This window comes from Lagopus leucura, unplaced genomic scaffold, assembly GCF_019238085.1.
Source record: "Lagopus leucura isolate 7727_CA_CO unplaced genomic scaffold, USGS_WTPT01 27-2_obj-0_obj, whole genome shotgun sequence".
Taxonomy (NCBI): domain Eukaryota; kingdom Metazoa; phylum Chordata; class Aves; order Galliformes; family Phasianidae; genus Lagopus; species Lagopus leucura.
In genome coordinates, this window is record NW_024966031.1 from 21322 (window position 1) to 43205 (window position 21884).

At 48.1% G+C, this 21884-nt stretch overlaps 1 protein-coding gene across 1 annotated transcript; it reads right to left on the reverse strand.

Annotated features, from left to right (window-relative positions):
* Positions 1 to 4936: 4936 nt before the first annotated feature.
* LOC122192393 (one cut domain family member 2-like) lies at positions 4937 to 21771 on the reverse strand. The gene is made up of 2 exons (XM_042892931.1): positions 20703 to 21771; positions 4937 to 5992 (listed from the first exon to the last, which is right to left on the reverse strand). Exons 1-2 carry the CDS (start codon positions 21769 to 21771, stop codon positions 5706 to 5708), a joined length of 1356 nt encoding a protein of 451 aa, XP_042748865.1. The 3' UTR covers positions 4937 to 5705.
* Positions 21772 to 21884: the final 113 nt, after the last annotated feature.

A 21884-nucleotide genomic window follows, 5' to 3' on the forward strand; every position in this document is an offset into this window, starting at 1 on the left:
CAAGGTGACACAGGGTGACATGGGGTGACACAGGGTGATGGGCTCTGCCTCACCACAGCTGCATGAACCCTTTCCCTCATTGTGCCCCTTGCCTGCTGCTGAAATCTACAGACTGTCAAAGACTGACAAGACCTTTTCTTCCCTGTGCCCAGGCTTTGTTGGAGCATGGGACTTGATGCTTATTTTCTCTGTCTGGAACTCAGTAGAGGAATCCCACCCCTTTATCCACGCAGCAGCCTGCAGCCTTTCACCAAGGGCTGGGCTGGAAATGCCACCCAGACCCACCCCTGGCTCAACACAAGTGCTCCAGCCACTGGGCTCTGGTGGGGTGCAGGGGGTGATGGTCTTGGACTTTTTTGCCTGTCAGAAGGGCATAAGGAAAACAAAGAAAATGCTGTCTTCAGAATTAGCAGCTTCCACCAGAAGTATTTCTTTGGGGTATCTAAGTTGCAGCTGTACATTACTGTAAGTAGGAGAGAAAAAGTTAAAACTATAAAAGAGCACAAGCAAAATGCAGACCGCACAGAGAAAGAAATCTTTGGTATCTTTGGTATCATCAACACGATTAAAATTACAAATGGAAAAAGTCAGTGAGGTAGCCTCTTTGGTTCTCACTAGAAATAGAAAGGTTTTTTCTTTTTTTCTTTTTTTCCTTTTTTTTTCTTTTTTCTCTTTTTTACACACACAGAAGTTCATTCTTGGAAGCAGCTAGGTTAAGGGTTTCTCTCTTTTTGCTTGGCATGGATTATTTTTCCCCCAGCTTAAGTTTAAAGAAGCCACAAAGTTCAGGCAAAGTATCTCAGTGTCTCTTTTTCCTGTTGTTTCTGAATGCACGGTTTTAGGTTGAATATTCATTGCTTGTCCTCAAAATTTGCTCTGTTTTTGGACAGGAAATTATCTGTAGTGCTTTAAAAGTAATTTAAAAAAAAAAAAGAAAGAAAAAAAAAAACAAAAAACAAAACTCTACAAGGGCATCCTGGGATGATGATGAATAAGTTAAATAAATAAATTATATTATGAAGACTTTGTGTGCCATAATAAAGGTACATCACACTTTCTAATCAGATGAGAAGAGATTAACTTAAATAATTTAAATTTTTATATTTAACTATTAAAATCAATTAAAGGAAGAATCTAAAATTAGGCTCATGTTTTATGTAACTCGTAATTTTCCTCCTGCCTGTAACAGAACTTGGCTGCTTAAAGAAGCTAAGCTAACTTTTAAGCGTATCTACTAACATAGGCTGGCATCTCCGATGCACTACAACAGTAAAACGAATAAATAAGGAAAATCAACCCAAATTCACAAATCGCTGAATTAAGTACTCACAAACAGCTAACACCTGACCCTGATCCTGTTTTCAGGCAAAACTCCCATTGAACTTCAAAGATAAAATGAAAATAGGTAGGATTTGGACTGAACAGATATTTCTACCTACTCTAAGACTTAATTAATTAAATTACATCATTGATAGATAATACATTAGCTTAAAAGCTACAACTGTCAGGAAAAAATAAAACCATCTTAAGCTTTCCATTTAAAGAAAAAGAAAAAAAAAATCCCCTTAATAACTTCAAAGGAGGCCAAGTATAAGCTTTCCCCATGTCTTAAAAATCCACAGGTATCATGACAAGCAAGAAAAGCATTGTTTTGTTTTGTTTTGTTTTGTTTTCCAAAGCTAGCACACTCTTTCCAATACCATGTCAATACCATGTCTTGTTTTGGAAGAGGCGGACCTTATTCCCTTATGCAGGATTGAGAGTAGTTTGCTGGTTGAGTTCTTCACAGGTCTTTGGATTTAGCTTTCGTTAAGAGAGATCCGGAATAAAGCTATTCAACCGACGTAATCAAGCACATTCTTTGTTCCTTCACAGGTGATTTAACAATATCCAAGGTTTCTTGAAAGTTGAATTCATCTTGGATGTGCCCATGATCGTAACTCCAAGCGCACGACAAGGAGGATGCTGGGATACTGTCCATAGATAGAAGTCTCTCATATTAGAATACATAAAAGGAACGAGTTACATTACACAGCTATACAGACCTATAAATATATGGTATCTATTTGAGGTTTTTTAGTATGAACAGAATATAGCGTATATTACGGTATACATAGCAGTGTATACATATATATAGTAAATATATACTCTATATTTTGTTCATGTGTGTACATACAAATATATCTACCCACAGTATATGCTATCGACACTCCTATTCTGAGTCAGCTGCTACATAGAAGCCTGCAGTAGTTGAGGGTGAAATGGAAGACGTAACATAGGACCATGAAAGAAGCAGGGATAAAAAATGCAGCAGTATTTTCAGATGGAAGTGAATTTTGACAAGTCTGAGGGAAAAATGGGCACTGTTACACTTGCAATCACCAGCACAGAGAATGCTCACATGTTCTGCTAACCAAATACTCTTGAATGGACAATGATTTCGTCCTCAGTGCCACTCCATCAGTTTACCTATGTTATTTCCAGTATCAACATTTGAAAGATCAAGGCAAGAATTTAAGCCATTGAATTGCATAACAAGGACTTCCACAATTTGGGTAAAATTAATTATTTCATTGAAGACACATTATTTTATAAGTGCTATTTGATCTGCACTTTATCAAAGCTGTTGGATGAACTCTGAACAGACATAAAAAGGTTTTTGCTCATAAACTCCAAGAGGTATGCTCCTTTTTGCCTTTGCAGTGTATGGGATGCACTCTCAGCCTGTGCATGCCCCTCACTGGAGGTGACCAGCAGGTTTTTCTGTTCGTGGCAGGGACACCAACTGCTACTGATATGCTCCTCTCTGGTTGGAAACACACTTTTCTGCCCTGTGATTGCAGTGAGGTAAAGGAAGGTAGAAAATGGTGTTCTGGTTTTCTACCAATGTTGCATCCACTCCTTGTGTAGTTACAAAGGCATTATGGGATGGAATGAGAAAAGTAACCTCAAAAACAGCACTGCATAGCACTGCTATGAAATGCAGTAGAACACTTTCAGAATGAGAAATTTCCCTTGAGGTCAATGCCACACTCAGAATGTGCATGTAGAGGCTGGTATGCATGGAGCCCCTTAGATGTGAGCAAAGGTGAATGTGGAATACAAGCATCTCAGCACTCAGCAGCATCGGTGCACAGCACCCAGACCTGAATTGTTTGTTTCAGCTTCACAGCATGGCTGATTAGGAGGCTCCTTGGATCAGTTTGTAACCATGTTTGATCAGAATGGGAAATCCAGTTTTGAAGAAGTTTTGATTTCCAGAGCTAGGACATGTTGTCAGCTTGGTTGCTGTGAAGATCCTGAATTTACTTTTCAGAAAACCCTCCTGTCCTGGGCAGACAAGGCTTTTAAATTTTTTTATTTTATTTTATTTCAATATAAATTGTTGTAGTTTTCCACAGAAGTTAGAAAGAAGGTTTCATTTAAATGTTGGGATGGAGCAGAATGACACATGGGCCATCGCTCTGCATCCAAATTTGGATCTGGGTCTGCATGTCATGATTCGGATCACTGTGACTTTGACCAAGGAACAGAACACATCTGGACAAATCACCAAATTGCCATGTGAACTGCTGAAACCTCAATTACAAATCAGAGTAGATTCTGATCATAATGAGCTGGGCTGTAACAGTGCTCAGTTCTTAGAAGTAAATAATTTGGTACATACATTGCAAGTTTTATCCCTGGGTATGAGAAAGGAGGCATAGGCTATTCAACTGGTTTCACACACAGAAGATCTAAACATACAAGAGACCTGATAGAACAAGCAATATCCAACCAAAACATTGTTCATACATCCCAGTTTAGTATCCCAACATCTTACACTTGGAGTCCGTGCAACTCCCAGAGAGATTCCACGTGGGGTAGACACAGGAAAAACATAAATGAACTCACCCATTTTGTTGCTCAAAGAAACAGAATTGATTACCTTTCCACAGATCAATGGTGCTATACACATCTTAGTCGTGCAAGAAGAGATAATGAACTGAAATAACAGTTGTGAGAATCCTCATCTTTGGTATTGTAGCTGTTGAGGTTTTGGTTGCCCTGTTCCTTGTTCTTTTGAAAAAAAACTGCATAGGCACAAATTAAAGACAATCTTCAACTTTAAGATGACTGAGTTGTCAAATGAAGCAGCAATCATACCGGCTTTACTTTGTTTTTGTTCTTGTCAACCCTTTCTTCGAAATCTGCTTCCTAAAATGTCCCACATGTCTGTCAAAACACAGTGTGTCACTTGTTTGCTTCCTGACGTGCTTCCTTGGTTGGTTTGGGTTTGGCTTTTTTTTTTTTTTTTTTTTTTTTTTTTTTCTCCTTTTATTCATTAAATGGAACAGTTTGTTGCAGAAGAAGTAGGTGCAGAAAACGTTTCTTTGGTTTCGATTAAGTAGTACATAAAAAAAGTCTCAAGTGTCTCTAACGAAGCATTACAGCGTTTGGCTTGCTTTCACAGGGGCCATTCACTGGTAAGGACGCACACGGAGTGGCCGCGCCGCTCGGGACTTTGCGCACATGTTTTGGTCAGCGTTTGCTTTCTGGTGCAGCAAATGACCGTGAGAGATTTACAAACTGTTCGGTGTTTGTGAGGCTTTCTGATCTCAAAAACAACAACCACGCTAACGATGGCAAAAAGAAAAAGGCGAGTTACAAATATCTTTGGCTTGCAGAAATCCTGTCTCTTTGGTGTGCTGCATTCTCGTCAGGTTTGATGAAATGGTGGACAAAAAGATTAAAGTGTGATGGGTTTTGATGGTATTTTTAAGTTGGACGTGGCACATCTAAAATGGTCAATGACATCTGAAGGGCTTGTTTGTGGGTTTGCTTTTTTTTTTTTTTCCTGCTTGAAAGTACCATAAAATTCCAATAAGGATTTTGAAAAAAAAAAAAAAAAGAAAGAAAAAGAAAGAAAAAAGAACAAAAAAAGTCAAGCGCTAAATATGTTTCAGTAACGGTGAGACTACAGAGGAGAAAATAGATCCCTGGTAACTGAAAAGGACTTCTTAATGACCTAAAAAAACCTAGATCTTTCAAAAATTTGTGTTTGCATGTAGTGTAGCAGTTAAATTGACCTCCTGAGTGTGCATCTGCGTCATGTACAAACACAGAATTTGTGACAAACTGCAAACTGTGCTTGAGACTTGTGTAGTCATGTACTTTTTCACTATCAACTTCGTAAATTAGAATGCCTCTCAAAATAACAGCTGTAGTGAGTCCAGAATCATACCTATTTCTATAGCTATTGTCTTTGTGCTTGACACTTTGAGCTCAAGTGAACTGATTTTTTCTGGTCCAAGATCAAGCTATACTCACTGATTGAACAAAAGAAATAAAAAATAAATTTAAAAAAAAAAAGAAAGAAAGAAAAACATAGAGTTGATCTTTTGTTCCCCTAGAACACTCAACAAAACCATGCCTGAGATTCGAAAACAGGTTCTCGGCCTCCTTGGCATCTCGGTGTCAGCCTTGTGCTCCGTTCCGGCGCGGAACTCGCCTCACCAACGGCTCTTCCTTCAGACCTGCTTCGCCTGTCCTGAGCGTAGTGTTACAGAAAAAGAGGTTACTTCTTCGCTTGCGCCTTCTCAACTGACTAAAAGCCGTACGGTGTCCTCTCCTTGCAGCCAGGCCAGGACGATCCAGGAGGATTGTGCTTTCAAGTCACCAGTGAAGGGCCCCACCGCGCTCGCGCCGCTTGGCGGCTTGCGCGGTCATGCTTTGGTACAGGTGCTGGGGGCTGAGGAGGAGCCCCCAGTGCTCAGGTCATCCTGCCACTTCTCCAGGCTGCGCCGCCGGGCGTTCATGAAGAAGTTGCTGACGGTGGTGAGCTCCAGGCCCAGCTGCTGGGAGATGGTGATCTGCATTTCTTTGGACGGGCGCTTGTTCTCTTTGAAGATGGCAAAAAGCGTTCGGCGCTGGAGGTCAGTGAAAACCAGCCGGGATTTCTTCTGGGAGTTGTTTCTCTCTTTGTTCGGTTCCTGCTCTTTACGTTTGCATGCTTGGGGAAGGAAGAGGTGAGAGACAGAGAGAAAGAGAAGGTCAGCGTGCACCCACCAGAGCAGCCATGACCCACACCGAGGGAGCCGAGCGCACCTTGCAGCCCTCCTGCACCACACAAAGGGAAGGATCAGCTCTGCAGTACTTCCCTTGTGCCACAGCACGGAACAACTCCCAGCTGCTATTCCTTAAGGAACCTGCACAGCCACCATTCCACAACGCATACCGCTGGGGTAATTGCTACTACACACCCACATGCAGAGAGTACAACTGGAAGCTGATGTCAGTGCACTCGGAATGAATATTTTGTCCACACTTTGGGACTGTCAGTTCTTTCTTGGCTTTGACATTTCAATGCCTGCTTACAAAAAATGACCACAGGCATAACGCCAAAGGTAGAACCTGAGGTCCGTGCAGGAGCAGGAACCACCCAACTCCTGGGGGGCCTGCCCTCTCCTGGGCATCACACACTGCCACAGTGGGACCACAGCCAGTACAATCACGCACCCTATTTCATTGCTGCTGAACAGTGGAGCCTTAAATAGCAATTATTTTTTCACGGAGCTTGGAAGCATTGCTGAAACCAGCACTACATACCTGACCACATGCAGTCACACCTTGCTTAGTAACACCGTGTTCTGTTTCCCCACCTTCTTAAGGCTTCAGCCCCAGCCTTGCCCACATCCCTATGCACTTGTTCCCTGTCTCTCCCTGTCCACAGTCTCCTTCTGGTGGTCCCCAGCTGTGCAACCCTGAGGTGCTTGTCCCGAGGTGCCCATCCGAGGGTCCCCATTTTTGGTCTCACACAGTATCCTTCTGCGGAAACTGGCTGCCCATGGCTTGGACAGTTTTACCCTCCGTTGGATAAGGAACTGGCTGGAGGGCCGTGCTCAACGGGTGGTGGTCAATGGAGTGAAGTCCAGCTGGAGACCTGTTACAAGTGGTGTCCCCCAGGGGTCGGTACTGGGGCCCATCCTGTTTAATATCTTCATTGATGACTTAGATGAAGGGATTGAGTGTACCCTGAGTAAGTTTGCAGATGACACCAAGTTGGGAGGCTGTGTCGATCTGCCTGAGGGCAGGGAGGCCCTGCAGAGGGATCTAGGTAAGCTGGATCGCTGGGCTGAGATGAATGGGATGAGGTTTAACAAGGCCAAGTTTCGGGTTCTGAACTTTGGCCACAACAACCCCAGGCAGCGTTACAGGCTTGGGGATGAGTGGTTGGATGATTGTGAAGAGGAAAGGGACCTGGGGGTGTTGGTTGATGCTCGGCTGAACATGAGCCGACAGTGTGCCCAAGTGGCCAAGAGGGCCAACGGCATCCTGGCCTGCATTAGAAATAGTGTGGCCAGCAGGAGCAGGGAGGTGATCATCCCCCTGTACTCAGCACTGGTGAGGCCGCACCTCGAGTACTGTGTTCAGTTTTGGGCCCCTCACTACAAGAAAGACATTGAGGCCCATTGAGCGTGTCCAGAGAAGGGCAACGAAACTGGTGAGGGGTCTGGAGCACAAGTCTTATGAGGAAAGGCTGAAGGAGCTGGAATTGTTCAGTCTGGAGAAGAGGAGGCTCAGGGGAGACCTCATTGCACTCTACAACTTCCTGAAGGGAGGTTGTGGTGCAAAAGGGTCTGGCCTCTTCTCCCAGGCAAATAGTAGGACCCGAGGAAATGGCAAGAAGTTATACCAGAGGAGGTTTAGGTTGGATATTAGGAGAAACTTTTTCTCTCAGAGGGTGGTCAGGCACTGGAATGGCTGCCCAGGGAGGTGGTGGAGTCGCCATCCCTGGCAGTGTTCAAGAGGCGCCTGGATGAGGAGCTACGAGAGATGGTTTAGTAGCTTGTGGCACTGATAGGAATGGGAGGGTGGTTGGACTGGATGATCTTGCAGGTCGTTTCCAACCTTGTGATTCTGTGATTCTGTGATTCTGTGATTTTGGGATGCCCATTCCCACGTGCTGCCCTGGCTTGCTCGTTCCTTTGTTCCCCTTCCCTAGGTGCCCATCCTGGGGTACCCATTCCAGGGTGCCCATTCTCAGATGCCTGTCTTGGGATGCCTATCTCCGAACAAAGGCTGCAGCCAGCCAGAGCACCCACACCATCGCTTGTCCGACAGACAGGCACTCACTGTGCCAAATGATGCTAATGGGTCTCAGAAAAATCGGTATTAATAGCTGATCCGTATTTATTAGCACAGGGAGAACATCAAGTGCTGAACCCAATACCACTGCCACGGCACATCCAGGTTTAAAAATAGACTGATAAGGCTGTCTACGCAAAGCAGCAAGATAAAAAAAAATCCATATGTTGACATGATTAGGTAATGTGCTGGGACACAATGAGGAGAATCAGTTGGGAAGTGGACAGACTTTAAAGCAGCCACATTAAGTAAATTTGCAGCTCCAATGTGTGACATGAGAAGAGTAATGTTCAGACTTCAAAAATGTCTGCAACTTGCTGAAGTAAGGACTGCACCCATTGCCGTGTGCCTGGGCATGGCACTGCAGTGAGCCTGGCTGCAATGGACGCTTACAGGCTATGCTGACCATAGAAACAGAGAATCACATTAAGGTGGGAAAAGACCTCCTAAGATCATCAAGTCCATCCCCAACCCATCCCCACCATGTCTTCTGTTTCTCCTGCCCCTTTGTTCCTCTGTATCACCGAGCTCCCAAATAACACAGATAATGTTTTATTGAGCTGAAAAAGCAGCCTGTAGCTGGGACGGCTGCATGCCTCCATGCTCGTTTCACCAAGCCTTTGTCTGGAGCTCCGTGTGCAGGGAGGTGGTTAGTGCCCACCCTTGTGCTTCAGACCCTAATCGGTTCCAGGACACGAGGAGGATCCTAACATCACTAATTTATGTCCAGAGATACTCTGCATATTACAGTTATTGGTATCTCATAATAAATAATGCAAAGAGATATGCTTTTCAATGCATTCCGTAAATACTTTCCTTGAACTGTTAAGTTTGCTCTTGAAAAGGAACCATGAAGGCAAATGTTTTTCCTTGACATGCATTTATCAGAAGAGAAAAACGGAGTGAGCACTTTAATAAAATAAAGTTATTAGCCAGGAAACCTGCCTGCAGAAAGAGAAACATTTTAATCATGGAAGGAAGGGAAGTAGCCATTTTGATTCTAAGAGCAACTTGATTTATTAACTATAGTTAATACTGAATATATTCCATGGAAGAATATAGACAATTAACAATAATTGAAAGCCGTAGCTGTGAAAAAAGGAGACTCATCCCTTTTGTGCACATGAGGCTAACAACGCTTTATACGGGAACATCAGAAGAGCTATGAAACAGACTCGTTACTGCCTTATGTAATTTTTACTTAGGGGAAAATCTCCTGATTCCAAAGGCATTAACAGAGGCACAACGAGATCCCACAGCTGCACTGGACTGCACAGAGGGACACTCCATCCTCAAACAGTGAAGTATTGCCCTGCAGTGAAACCAAGGGAGTGTTAAAAAAACACTGCTTCAGAACAGAGGTGGGTGCACTCACATAGAGGGGCATTGCTTAGGAACCCAAAAATTGAGCACCCAGAGCAATGTGCTGGGTGTGCAGCCAGGGGAAGCACCAGGAGATAACTGGATGTGCATGAGGTCCCACAGGTCTGAGTGCTAAGTAAGATTCCCTGAAGACAAATTTTCATATGTTCTACTTTAAATACACAGGATATCTCAATGGCTTTTGATCAGGGTGTTTGCAAGCCTGAGATCAAGCATGTGCCAGAATATTTTGCTAGGTCCCCGAGATAAGGAGAGCAGAGCAGTGAGCCACAGCTCTTTGTTAGCAGCCACAGCGGTAATGTCACCCACCTCTGTCCTTCTGCTTCCAGCCTGCTGGGCTGTCCTGTTTCTCTGCTGAGATGCTCAATTCCTCTCCTGAATTCTGAACTGAACACTTTATGCTACATATTTTGTATTTAAGCTTCTTCATTTTTCTTTTCTTTACAGTACGTGGATCTTGGGATTTACTTTGGAGATGCATTCTGCACTTGATGTGTAACACAAGATGAATGTTCTGCTTATTAGCCAGAGAAGCAACAAGCTTGTTCCAATGGCTGGCACTCCTTTTACAATAATACCCCAGGACCTGAGCTCACAGGCAGAAACGTTTGTGATGATGAAGAACCAACAGCAAGAACTTCTATAGCCTGTTTGGAATTCTTTGCTGCATGATTTTTCACAGTAACCCCTTGGCTTTCAGAGGTCATTTGCACAGTAGAAGAGCAGAACGGTGCTGTGAGGCTCACACATCAAAAGCCCACAGGCACAGCTCGCACTCTGATAGCTGTTCCGCGGCTACACACAGCAGATGGATTCACAGGAGCATCACTGCTGGTTATTGCCACACCTCCATTGGCCCAGAAACTGGGATATAACTTACCATTCAGGCAAATACAAATGAAAAAAAATCCACTACGACAACCAATCATGCTTGATAGAGGAAATTGCAAAATTCAGCAATAGTCTCCTTCTAGTTTTGCTATGGCCCAATAGTGATGCTCCTGCCCACAGCCTTGCCTGGGAGCCCCAGGCCCACAGCACCAGTTCTGAGCACTGCAAAGGCCAAAGCCATCGCCAGAAGGCACTGACGGTTCCCTGTGCAAACAGCCTCATGAGCGAGGGACTGCAGACCCACACAAGCAGAGAAATGCCAACTGACCATAGCAGGAAGGCAGAACACTCAAACCCATCTGCTTGAAAACAAGCAGGGATTTTTCACTTTGATTTCTGACTGTATTTTGTGCTCCTTGGGAGCAGCGCAGCTTCTGGATTAAGCTCATTTTTTTTCCTGAGTACTGTTACTCTGATTCTACTGATAGTTCCCCTGCAAAAATATTCCTATGTTCTGCAACAATAACTCTTATTTTCCATTTTTGCCCTCAGAAGAGAGGAGCCCAGCCAGCCTGTGCATTACGAATAGCAATAAATCCTGGCAAATACTTGGAAGCACTGCAGTTGAGAAGCATTTTTTTAAAAACTTCAGTTTATAAAGACTGAAGTATTGTGAAATTTAACTCCAGTCATTAAAAATGAATATATAGCAACTGCTAGCAAATGGCAGCGGCTTCTCCAGTGCCATTACCACTGCTGAGTAAAGCTGCCAGAAAAGTGAGATTTATGTGTGCATCCCCTCCATCCGAGAGCTGTGGCTGAGAGTAGGCAGCAAGGGGTGGATCCTCCTGGGGCTTCAAATCTGGGGCTTTGCCTTCCTGGGGACACGGGAAGCAGGGCAGGGAAATACCAGGGGTTTTTGTGTCCCATGGAATGTGCACTGCAAGTCCTGCCCCAGACAAAATCCCAACGAAAACCTGACCACGTCCTCAGGGATCTCTGGTTTTAGAGTCACAGAACGATTAAGGTTGGAAAAGACCTCCAAGATCCCCAAGGCCATCCCCAACTCATCCCACCGACCTTGTCCCCAAGTGCCACAACCCCATAGTTCTGGAACACCCCCAGGGACAGTGACCTCGCCATTTCCATGGGCAGCTGTGCCACTGCAGCACTGCTCCTGGGAGAAGAAATTGCACCTAACATTCAGCCTGACCCTCCTTTGGCACCACTTAGGGCAATTACCTCTCATCCTATAAACCAAGCAGGCAAGGAGGTGTGATGCTGGAGGACAATGCAGGCATCTGAGATTTTTTTCAGGGCTGCATTTTATGGCCTATGACCATTGAAAAGAGACACGCTTCATCTTCAATACTTCTAAATCTGGTTCCTTGCAGTTTCTGAAGGTAACCCACACCCTCAGATATCCCCCATCTTTATGATGTTTTAACATCATTGTAACTGCAACAGTGACACAAGAGCTGCAAAACCAATAATCAACTGTTAAGAAGGATCCAAGCAGAGAGCAATATTCTCTGAATCCACAGCAAGTCATTTCTCTCTACTGCCTGCAAAGACAAGCCATGGATATTGATCTCCCGTATGCTGTTTCAGACGGGTGTAGCACCAAGTCAACCAAACCAAGTTATCTGTATGGTGGAACTAAAAAATGTTTCTCAATTTGATTTCAGAGAGAATTCAATGTGAAGGAAATTTAATTATGCTAGTTAAGCTGAACACAATGAAATGACCATCAAAACGTTTTCAAAAGGTTTGAAATGTTTTCTTTCAATATGATTCACTTAAAGCAACCCCTTCTGTATCTGCGTTACTACAATCTCTTAAAAACTAGGCCTCAAAAATCAATTTGATTACCTCTCTGAATTAAGTATGCACAAATGAAAGCAATTGAGATCAATACAAATTAGGTTAAGTACTCCACTGTGTACAAAATCATTATGTAACAAGAAACAATTTGAATGAAGATGCAAATAATCACATTGTGAGAGTGTGCAGCCAGCACTCCTTTATCTGCTCCTTCCCATCTGCCACACGCACGTGCTAAACTTGCCTGATCTCTTTCATCTCCATGAGCACCCTCTGAAGGCACTCATCCAGGCGATGCACACAAACGAGCAGCACAACACAAATTGTTAATCCTGTTCTTCCAGAGGACAGCAGCCGCTTTCTGCTCACCAAAGAGCTTCCTGAAAGGGCAAGGTGCTCATCTGGCACAGATGCAGGGGTTCCTGCAGTGCCTTGAGAACAGCTCCACAGCCATCCTCCACATCTTGCTGGGATTGTTTTTCTGGTTCTCACCCTAATCCTTCTCTCTTAGCTCTGCCACAGGATGAACACCTTCCTAATCTAAGACTTGCACTTTCCAGCTATTTGGGAAGAAAGAACGGATGGATTTGGAGAATTTGTTCTTCTATATTCCTTTCTGGCATATAGCAGGTCTCAAACTATTTGTGTCAAACCTCCTTCAGATCTGCTGGATAGCTGAAATAGGGCTAGGTAAATCCCACGGGGCAGGGACTGTTTCCTCTGTGCAACACTGCAACACCAGTCTCAGCGTGGGATCTCTGACAAAGGCCTCTAAGTACTATTGTAATATACTTCCATCATTAATACAGAATAATAAATAATAGATGGGATAGACCAATTTATTGCACTCTGGGGCAAGAATGAGTGGAGCTCAGCAAGCATGCAGCACACTTTAAATGCACCGTGTGTCAGCAGGTGGCTGTGAGCTGCAGCCAAGCAGCCCCAGGCTGCCTGTGCTGGGGCACAGGGATTCCAAGTCTTCTATGGACATAAATCTTCATGGGTTGCTTTGGAGTCAACTCACCCTCTGGTGGGCTGCTGCTTCAGAGATGACTGTGAGCCCCCCTCAAGCCAGGAATTTACACGCTCCCATGCCTCATGAGACACTGACCCAGCCCAGGCTGTGGCTTCATCTCAACACTAGAACCTTTAAGATCTTCCCTGATCCCACAGGTTCCTGCCTTCCCAGCAGGAGTACAAGCATTATGCTAAATTCCAAGACATCCAGCTCTGGATTCCATGGGACACCCATAGAACAAAAGCCATCCCCTGGTGTGGTCCATGGGCTCTGGCAGAGCAAGGGCTTGAATCACAGAATCATAGAATCATGGAATCACAGAACCATTAAGATTGGAAAAGACCTTTAAGACAAGTCCAACCCCAGCCCATCCCCACCATGCCCACTGACCATGTCTCCAGGTGCCACATTTCCACGGTTCCAGAACATTGCCAGGGATGGTGACTGCACCATCTCCCTGGGTAGCCTATACCAGTGCAGCTCTTCTCTTTTTAATTGTTCGTAATATCCAACCTGAACCTCCCCTGGTGCAACTTAAGGTCATCACCCCTCATCCTATCACTGTTACCTCCGAGAAAAGGCTGACTCCCACCTTGCTACAACCCTTCAGGGAGTTGTAGAGTGATGAGGTCTCCCCTGAGCCCCCTCTTCTCCAGACTGAACAATCCAGACTGGAGACGCTCCAGGGCCTCAATATCTTTATTGCAGTGAGGAGCCCAAATCTGAAGACAGAACTCAAGGTGTGGCCTCACCAGGGCCAAGTGCAGGAGGATAGCCCCAAAGGCCCCATCCTTTTCTCACAGAATCATCGAATAATTTAGGCTGGAAGAGACTTTTCAGATCATCTAGTTTCAACCCCCTGCTATAGGTAGGGACACCTTCCACCAGATCAGGTTGCTCAAAGCCCCATCCAGCCTGGCCTTGAGTGTTTCCAGGGAGGAGGCAAACACAGTCCCCCTGGGCAACTTGTTCCACTGTGTCAGTGCTCACAGTAAAGAATTTCTTCCTAATATCTGATCTAAATCTACACTCTTCCTGTTTAAAGCCATTTGTCCTTTGTCCCCTTGTCCTCTCACTACATGCCCTTATAAAAAGTCCCTCTCCAGCTTTTCTGTAGATCCCCTCCACCGTGCTTTATGCCCCTACCAGTACATGAAGCAGACACAAGACAAGCACTGCTGCATTGCATCCACACACACTGGTGGTGTTCAGAGCACCAAATGCAGAGCAGGATACAAGGAAAAAAATAAAACACCAAGTATTCTGTGCTTGCTTTTCCCACTGTGCTTCACCAAGAACTCTATAATTAGCAGCAAAGCAATCTGCAGAGTATTACACACGGATATACATATATGGGGAAACTGAGGCATGGAGTGAGGAGCAGAACCTTGCGATAACTTAATTGCCTGAATCTGGCATCTATGTTGCCAAAAAAACTGATCTGCTGTTGCCAAAGTCCAGGGCTATCTGCAGGGATAGAAACCCCCCCTTTGTGCAGCTGTGTGGTCACTGGAGCTCTCGCCATCGGGTGGGCAGTGTTAAAATAGAAGAGGTTGGGAGAAATGGAACAGGATTGGAAGCCCACTGGTGGGGGGTCTGAGGTGGTTGCTCCCCACCGATGCTCAGGCTCTGCAGGAGGCACCATTGGGTTGATCCCAGCACTGCTCAGTTGCTCTAGCAGCAAGGCACACTCAGCGTGTCCTTCCCTTCCAGCACTGCCTCCTGTTGTTTTGAAGATGCTCTCTTTTGAATTCCCAAATAGTTTCCAACGAATTGTAACACTTTTCTGCAGCGAGGACTTGTGTATACATTGTTTTAGCTAGAGCACAACACTGGAACCAGGGCTTGCCTGGTGCAGCAGCATTCACCTGTGAGGATGCACTCGGGCATCTTCCCAAGTATGAAACAGAAGTGCTAAAGCACCTTGTGCAGGAAACACCAGGAATCTGCAGTATAGGGAAGTGAGTGGGTCTGAAATCTTAAAGAGAGTTGAACTATCTCATCTTCATTCTTTCTTTCATATTACTTCAGATAGTTTCCACTCAGGTATGTGGCATGATGCACATCTACTGTTTGAACCCTATGGGTCCTATTGTGAGGGAATGGGTGGATCTGAGCTCTTGCTCTGTGATTCTGAACCAGTCTGTTTGCAGAAATTCTGGCTCATGACTGAAAGCAGGTAATAAAAGTTCTTACTAGTAATGGCTGTGCAACATGGTGCAGTGATGAAGAACCCAAAAGAAAAGGAGCAAAACTCCACAGACACCTCTGGGAAAGCAAGGTGTGAGTTGCCCTCAGCCCTGACTATCTGAGTTATTCTTGCATTCCAGAAAATGTCTGCTTAATACAAAATGCAGGAGCAGGCCTGGCAGGCACATGTCTGCCTTCCCAGAGGTTCACTAAGTCACAGCTCCCCAGGAGCATTGTGCCCTGGACTCACAGAGCCACGAGGCAACATTGTGCATGGGGCCAAGGGACATGGGAGACACAGCAACCAGCAGGTCTGGGCATGGTGGAGGGAAAACCTGGCACTAAGGTGACAGGAGGAATGGGGAAGCTTTGGGAGCTCACACCAAACCAACAGGGCTGCATGGTGCCAGTGTCATGTGAGGTTTAAAGGACAGAAGAGGGAGGCAGTCCATGGGGTGACAACAGCATGGGGAGGGCAGCAGGTCTGTCTTTGGTTACAAAAGCAAGTAGGCACTAAAGAAACAGAGCAGAGCTGCGTGGTGAGGAGGGGAATTGCTCCCAGGGAGCTTCCTCATGCTCCTCCTTTCCCTCTTTGGATGTGTGCTGCTTGCCAAAGCTTAATGCCTCGGCACAGACCCGTGTTTCTAAATGGCCATTACTACAAGATGAGATCTGCTGGAAAATCACCGCTACTCATAAATATGTTCCCTGCTTACTTAGTGATATTTTGGTCCCAGAGACAATTTGCGTTTTGGGAAACTGCCAGCCTCTCTTGCTTGTCTAATAATTCCTCTGTGAAGCATTTAGCAGTGGTTTGATCCCCTCTTCCTCACAATGGAGCAGTTTGAGTTTATAGTTCAGCAAATGCAAACTACCCCAAAACACTCCAACTTATTTTTTATCGAGTTTCTATCTACCATCAATGAGTTGTCCTGCTGATCTCATCACCAAACCCATGTGAGACTAGTCAGTCCTGTGTGATTTCTGCATACAAAAGCCCTCTATAAATCAGAAAGCATTTTATGCAAGTCTGTAAGATTGATAGGACCGGGTACAAAAAAGATGTATTATCAATCCCATCAGACATCATGTTTTGTTTGCATATTCACCTCCAAAGTATGGTGGGGCTTTTTGTAGAGAAGATGGGAGCCATGATAGCTGTCTTAAATACAAACAGATTGCTATCAGAAGAAAGGGAGTAATTTTTCTTTTTTTTTTTTTTCTTTTTTTGCTCTGTCTAATGGGGATAAGATGAGAAGCAAAGGATTTAAAAGACAAAAAGGGAGATTAAGGCTAGTCATTAAGGATTTTTGTACCTGTAAGCTCTGGGAGAGATTGCCTAGGTAGCCAGAAAATCCCCATCACTGATGATTCTTGAGGAATGGGGCAAACTGGTGGCATCACAAGACCTTTTCCTGCTTTCCCTGACAGATTAACACTCCACACTCCTGCAGAGCTCGGGTTCCAATCCAAACATTGCTTTGCAAGGGATGAGAAAGTCCCTTGCAATGGATGGATGGCAGGAACATTCCATGCAGAAAAAGCAAAAGTGCAAGGTTTGAGTCAAAATGCTGCTACAAAGAACAAGGTAAAAATGAGGAGAAGTTATTAGGAAATACCCTTTGGCCAAAAATGTTCTCTCCTTTACAGCTCCTTGCCACAAATAAATTATTATTTTATATTGTTTTATATTGTTATATAAAATGCAGAGAAATATTTGAAGGTTGTTGGGTTGTTTTTTATTATATTTTGTTTTGTTGTTGTTTGTTTGTTTTTCAGGTCAAATGGCAACAAAGACAGAATATTAGGGAAAAAAAAAAAAAAGAAGTCATGCTGAAAAAATAATTTAAAAAATAGTGAAGAACAGAGGTTAGAAGATCTCAGAGTAACACATCTTGACAGAAAAAAATGTTTCTTACTAAAAAAGTAGAGTGAATAAGAGATAGAAACGTATTTAATGATGAAAGTGGTCAGATTTTTCTTTATCAGCTGACCAAGAGGCTGACAAAAACTTCCTGTTCAACGAAAAGAGCATTCAAATGTCTGCAGAGCAGGAACACCTTTAGCGTCTGCGGAAATAATGAGGTACAAGAAAGACAGGGCGGGACGTTATTTCAGAAAGTTGGTACTTGAGAGATATGATTTACCACTCAGCTTCACGATTTACTGCACAGATTGCTCAGACACAACCATTAATCTATATCTGAAGAAACTACTAATATTTCAAGTCACTAAGCACCTTCCAAATAATCTTTACGTACCTGTATGTTTAGTTCAATGCTAAGAAACAGCGGTATGTATACTTAACAGAATTTATACAGGCGTTATTATGTCTTAGTTATAGCTATATCGACAGGCTACAGAAAATAGTCTCAAGATTCAGAAGGAAATTCACGTGGAGAACGGAGGGCAGCGCGCCCGCCTTCAGCACCACGGACAGCGCCGGCGAACCCCGGGCCCGCGTCCCTCTTGCCGCTGTCCGTGGTGCTGACGGGGAGCTGCGGGCGCTGCGCACACGGGGACACAGACGGGGACACGGAGGCATGCGCGGGGACACTCAGGGGGACACGGGGACACGCCTCACCGCGTGGATCCCAGTCGGCTGCTACAGGTTCGAGAACCGCCTGGCCACCATGCAACCAGGGGAACGTGAGCACGGCAAGGCCAGCCAATTAATCACCGATGGTGTTTCGGTACAAAACTGTGCAATCATCAATAACGTGATTCAGCAAGTAGATGTAAACAAGTGGGGAAAGCACTCTGCTGATCGGGACAGCACCACGATGAGCAGAGTTCAGTGAGAACTGGCCAACAGGGGCTTCTTACCCAGCATTCAGAGCCTGCATGAGCCTGGTAACATGCAGAAGGATATGGCATGAGAGTTATTTTAATCGCATTCTTCCTGTATTTACCTACCACGGATTTGGTGATAATATGCCACAGTTGAGCACTTTGTAGGCAACGCAAGCATGAGGACGTGGCTCCGCATCCAATTAACCTGAACCACAGTTGAACTCTGCCCTTCGAACCCCCTGTGCTGATAAATGCATTGACTCACCTGGTGATCATTGATATTTTTTATCCTGGCAGAAATGCAGAGACTGCCCTACCCAGGCCAGAGCAAACAAAGATTTCACAGGGACGTTTCCGTGTGGCAGGCACTTCAGAGAGAAGGCTGGGGACCAAGGGGCCTCCGTGGGGCCACAGGCACACTGTGGGGCTGTGAGGGAAGTGGGACACATCGTTCCCATGCCCTCTTCTCCTCAAACTTCCCAACCTTGGTTCTCACCCAGATCATGGGTGGAAGCCGCCAGCTACCTTGGCTGCAGTACCATGTAACCAAGCATACAGCAGGCATGAGGGTGAACCTACAGAGGGGCTTTCATGATGCGGCTTCTGTGTAGGGGTGGGATCAGATCAATGGAACTTACATGAAAGGTTTCACCATCTCTGTATGGGACAGGAGAGGCTTCTCCTTTTTTTCCGGCAGCCCTGGTGGCAGCAGCCCTGGGCCAGGTGCATGTTGGGGCAAGGACGGGGAGTGAAGTCACAGCCGCAGCAGAGGGATTTGCCCAAATTCAGGGCAGTCCCCAGAAATGCTCTCCCTGTTTCACCTCCCGGGACTCAGTAAAGGCACATGGTGCTTCCTGGGTTGCAGAGCAGGGTCTTGGTGCCAACGTCCCCTCAAGAAAACCACACAGCTCTGCTCTGACTCGGACACAGCTGCTGCTGACCCCTTCTCCAGGCTTTTGGAGCCCTTTAAAAAATAATCATAGCCCTGGTCCAGCTCCCCTGGGAGAGGGGCTTCCTCTCATAGGATGGAACATTTGGGTTCATTTTGAGAAAAACTTACGGGAAGAGCGCAGGGTGGGTGGGTTGCCGACTCTACCTCCGCTCCTGTTCTCAGGAGCTTCAGAAAGCAAGGGAAGGGAAAGGAAACACCGAGATAATGAGGCTGCATATTCACACGTGGTAATAAAAAATCGATTTCCCGAAGAGGCCGGTAATTTACAAAGGTCTTTCCCGTTCTTCCTCCTCTCCTATCCGAGGCCGTGACGGCTCCCGCTGTCCGGGCAGCCGCTGTTCCCGCTGACTGCCCGCGCCTCGGCCGCACGGAGCGGGAGCCGGGAGCGGCTCGGTGTTAGGAGTACCTAGGAGCAGAGCAAGCAGCTTTTTTCAGCGCCTGCGTTTCAAAGCAAACCAGAGCAATTGGAAACGCAGTCTGACGGTACAGGAGTCCCGGCGTTGATAACGGAACCAGAACCAAAACGGGCACGGCCGCATCTGGATGACACAGCTCGAAGCAAAAACGGGTTCAGGGGTATTTTACCGCCTTTCTTAAACCTACGTAGGCTCAAAACCCGAGCCCCAGCCCTAAGGAGCGCAGAGGCGGCGGTGCGGGGTAACCTCGTAGCCCGATAGGAGCCAGGCAATGCCCGCCGGCTTCCGCCGCTCCCCGAGCACAACGGCTCTTGGTGCTCGGCGTTACCCCTCCGGGTCGGGCCCGGGGCAGCCCCAGAACGGCGGGACGGGGTAGACGGGGTCGAAGGCAAGCAGGGTGCTGGGAAAGTCGAGCTGCAGCAATGTTCTTGGAAACAAGCCGGCTCAGGTTCCAGATCAATGAACGCTGGGTCCACGCGTTTATGTTGCTAGCGTGAATGCTCTTTTAATCTTCTAAACATCATCTGCATCGATTTCCCTCCACGTACGCGTTTGTTTGGGAAGGCGACGCGGCCGCGTGCTCCGGGCCCCGCGCCGAAGGGTTCACCCTGTGTTGCGGCGGGGGGCGGCCGAGGCCCTGCGGAAGGGCGGCGGGGGGCGGCCCGGGGCCTCGCAGTGCGGATTCGGGGCTCGGGGAAGTCCGGAGCCGCGCGTCGCAATTACCCGCCGCTCACGAACGGGCGAAGATTCGTCGCCCCGCATCGGGACCGAAAGAAATGAAAGAGCGGCGGAGTTATGGCAACAAACAGCTCCGCAGCCTCCCCGGAGCCTCCCCGCAGCCTCCCCGCAGCTGCCCCGGCTCCGCAGAACAATGGAGCGCTGCGGCGCGGGCAGCCCGCGCCAGGGGGCGCCCGGCCGCGGGACAATGCGGGGCGAGCGCGGAACAATGCGGAGCTTCCGCGCCCGGCTGCGGGACAATACGGGAACGGCAGCCTCCGGAGCCGCCGGCCGGTCTCCCGGCCCGGGGACACGGCCCGAACCGAGAGACGACATCGGGAACGCCCAGCGGGGGAGGTGAGGGAGGGAGGGAGCGGGGCTGCCCCACGTACGCTCCGAGGAAGCGCCCCGAGCCAGGGCAGCGCCGCGGGGTCCGGGGAGCGGAGCCTACCTGCGAGCCTTAAGGCTGACATCCTCTGGAACTCCGGCTCCTGCAGCCACTTCCACATCCTCCGGAAGGTCTCCCTGCCGGATTTCAGTTTACTCCAAGGCTTAGGGTTCCGTAGCAAGTCCGAGAGGGTGCCCTGAGAGCGGCACAGCACCCGCTGGGCGAAGATGGCCTGGGGGATGCTGTAGCGCTTCAGCTCTGCCGTGATCCTCTGGGCCACCTCCTTCGTGTTGATTTCCTCCAGCTGCTGCGCGGGGGCGGCGGCGGGCGGGCGGTCGCGGGCAGTGGGCAGCGCGTGGGGCGGCGGGGCAGGGGGGTGCTGCCCATTGAGGTGCGGCAGCGGGGCCGGGGCCGCCGGCAGCCCTCGCGGCAGGTGCGGCACGGCCTCGAAGCCTGCCCCCAGCATCTTGTCGTGGCCCGGGGGCGGCGGCGGCCCGTAGCCGTGCAGGCCCTGCTGAGCGCCATGCAGGGGGGCCAGCCCCGCGCCCAGCGGGGACAGGCTCTGCCCCACGGCCGGCACCTCCTTGTACGGCCCGTAGAGGTTGTTGACGGCGGGCAGCCCGCGCTCGTCCCGCATCAGCGCAAAGCCGCCGCCGACGTTGCCTGCCAGGCGCTGGTGGTGGTGGTGGTGGTGGTGGTGCGGGTGAGGGTGCGGGTGGTGGAACTTGTCGGACACGGCGGAGATGGGCGGCAGCGGCTGCAGCGGCGTCAGCGTGGTGTAGGTGCCGCTCATGCCCATGCCGGGCGGCGAGGGCTCGCAGGGCACGCTCATAGCGTGGTGTAGCGGCACCGACAGCTCGGGCCGGAACTCGGCGCCGTCCAGCAGCGGGGCCATGCCCGGCACCATGGCCGCCCGCCCCCCTCCGCCGCCTCCGCCGCCGCCGCCGGGCAGCTCCTGGGGCGGCGGCACCCGCAGCGTTCCCCCGCCTCGGCCGCCGTGGTGCGGGCCGGGGCTGCCCAGCAGCTCGGGCTCATGCAGGCTGCCCAGCGGTTCCAGCGCCAGCTCGGGGTTCATGGCGCAGGCAGCGGGCTCGGCGGCGAGGCATCGGTAGGCGCCGCGGCCGCTCCTCATTCGGGCCGCTGCTCATCCGGGCGGCGCGCCGCCTCCGCCGGCCCCGCGCTGCGAGCCGCGGCCGCCGGGCCCCGGGCAGCGGCCGTTCAGCCGGGCCCGCGCCGGCCCCGCGC